Consider the following 2,029-nt stretch of genomic DNA (forward strand, 5'->3'; position numbering starts at 1 on the left):
GAGACTAAATTGGATGATAAGGAGATAAAAAATTTGATGAGAATTCGGTTCATGGGAAAAAAAATTGGTCAAATGTGCAAATTTGTGCCAAGAGTCGTATCCTAGTAATTTGGAACCCAAAGACGGTGAAAGTTTATGTATGTGGTGTGGGTATTCAATTTCTGCATGTCCGTATCTCTTGTCTAAGAACTAAGGTAGTGATATTCACTATATTTGTATATGGGTTAAATAATCGAGTTCAAAGAAGAACTCTTTGGGATGAAATTTGTAGTTTTGGACGAAATCTCTTGGAGCCTTGGATGGTTATTGGGGACTTCAATAATGTTCTTTACTCGGAAGAAAATTTAGGAGGACTCATGGTGCGGAACAGTGATATCAAGGATTTTGGGGATTGCGTGCAAGAATTAAACTTGGTGGAAATGGCGTACTCGGGTAATAAATTCACTTGGATGAGCCCTAGTGTTCGTTGCAAGTTAGACCGTGTCATGATTAACACGGCTTGGCTTAGGGGAAATTTTGGAGCTAAGACCGAGTTTATAGCCCCCGAAAGTATCTCGGATCACTCTCTTGGGGTTGTTTCTTTTGCTAATACAATAGTGAAGCAACCTAAGCCGTTTAAATTCTTTAATATGTGGACCTTGAGTGACAATTTTTTGGAGGTGGTCAAGAAGTATTGGGTGTTTCCTGGTGGTGGGACAAAGCAGTTTATGTTAAAAGAGAAGTTGGGAAGATTAAAAGCCCCTCTTAAAAAGTTGAACAATGTTGAATTTGGTCATATCTCTTCCCGTGCGCGGATAGCAAGAGATAACCTTTGTGCTATCCAAAACCATATTTTGAATGGTGGTATTATGGAGGACGGTTATAGCAATACTAGAAAGAAAGCTGAAAAACTATTGGAGGCAGAGAGCCTTTTTCTTGCACAAAAACTTAGAGGGGATTATATTCGGCAAGGTGACAGATGCACCAAGTTCTTCTATGATATCATCCGGAGAAATCAAGCTCGAAATTCAATTACTTGCATTCGGAATTGTGATGGCGTGGTTGTAGAGGATCCAAACTTGATTGCGAATGTGTTTGTTCAACACTTTAGCAATCTATTGGAAATTCCTGGTCATAGGATGAATAATGATATGGTGGCCTTGGAGTGTGGACAAAAAGTTGCAATTGACTCCCATTCGGACCTTGTAGCCCCAGTGACTATGGAGGAAGTAAAAGAAGCTTTCTTTGACATTGATATTGAAAAAGCCCCTGGACCAGATGGATTTGGATCTTTATTCTTTAAAAAATGTTGGGATTAGATTGGCATTGATGTCTTCGAAGCTATTGAGGAGTTCTTCAAATATGGTAAACTCCTAAAATAATGGAATCATGCTTCAATTGTCTTAGTACCAAAAAAAGAAGGGGCGATGGAAGTCCATGAGTATAGGCCAATTTCGTGTTGCTCGGTTTTCTACAAAGCAATTTCGAAAATATTGGCCAAGAGGCTGAAGAAGGTGATTGGGACCCTTATTGATCCAACACAAGCAGTATTCATTCAGGAAAGATCTGTTGTTGACAATATCCATCTCGCACAAGAACTTTTAAGAGGGTATAGAAGGAAGAATTCTTCGGCCAAGTGCACAATGAAAATTGACCTCCAAAAAGCTTATGACATGGTGGATTGGGGATTTATGAGGGACACTTTGAGTGGACTGAATTTTCCACAACAGTTCATTGATTGGGTTATGGAATGTGTCACTACTACCTCGTATTCTATAACTATTGAGGGACAACTTCATGGCTTTTTCAAGGGGAAACGTGGTTTGAGACAAGGAGATCCACTATCACCATTACTGTTCACTTTGTGTCTTGAGGTGCTGTCCCGAATGATTAGACTTATGGCTAACAACCCAATCTTCAAATACCATCCGAGGTATAGGAGACTCCATATCACACACTTGGCTTATGTGAATGACTTGTTATTATTCACTCGGGGTGATCACCATAGCATTTCATTGATGTTCGATTGTCTTAAGCGATTTGGAGACAC

The 2,029-nt window shown here is 39.6% G+C and overlaps 1 protein-coding gene across 1 annotated transcript; it reads left to right on the forward strand.

Moving 5' to 3' along the window:
* The first annotated feature begins 299 nt into the window (after positions 1–299).
* Positions 300–1,298, forward strand: LOC140878462 (uncharacterized). Its single transcript, XM_073282063.1, has one exon. It carries the CDS (start codon positions 300–302, stop codon positions 1,296–1,298), a length of 999 nt encoding a protein of 332 aa, XP_073138164.1.
* Positions 1,299–2,029: the final 731 nt, after the last annotated feature.

This window comes from Henckelia pumila, chromosome 2 (assembly GCF_033568475.1).
Source record: "Henckelia pumila isolate YLH828 chromosome 2, ASM3356847v2, whole genome shotgun sequence".
Taxonomy (NCBI): Eukaryota; Viridiplantae; Streptophyta; class Magnoliopsida; order Lamiales; family Gesneriaceae; genus Henckelia; species Henckelia pumila.

What these genes read in the sequence shown, in the direction of transcription:
- LOC140878462 (XM_073282063.1), top strand. Translation starts at nt 300, where the DNA reads ATGGTTATTGGGGACTTCAATAATGTTCTTTACTCGGAAGAAAATTTA.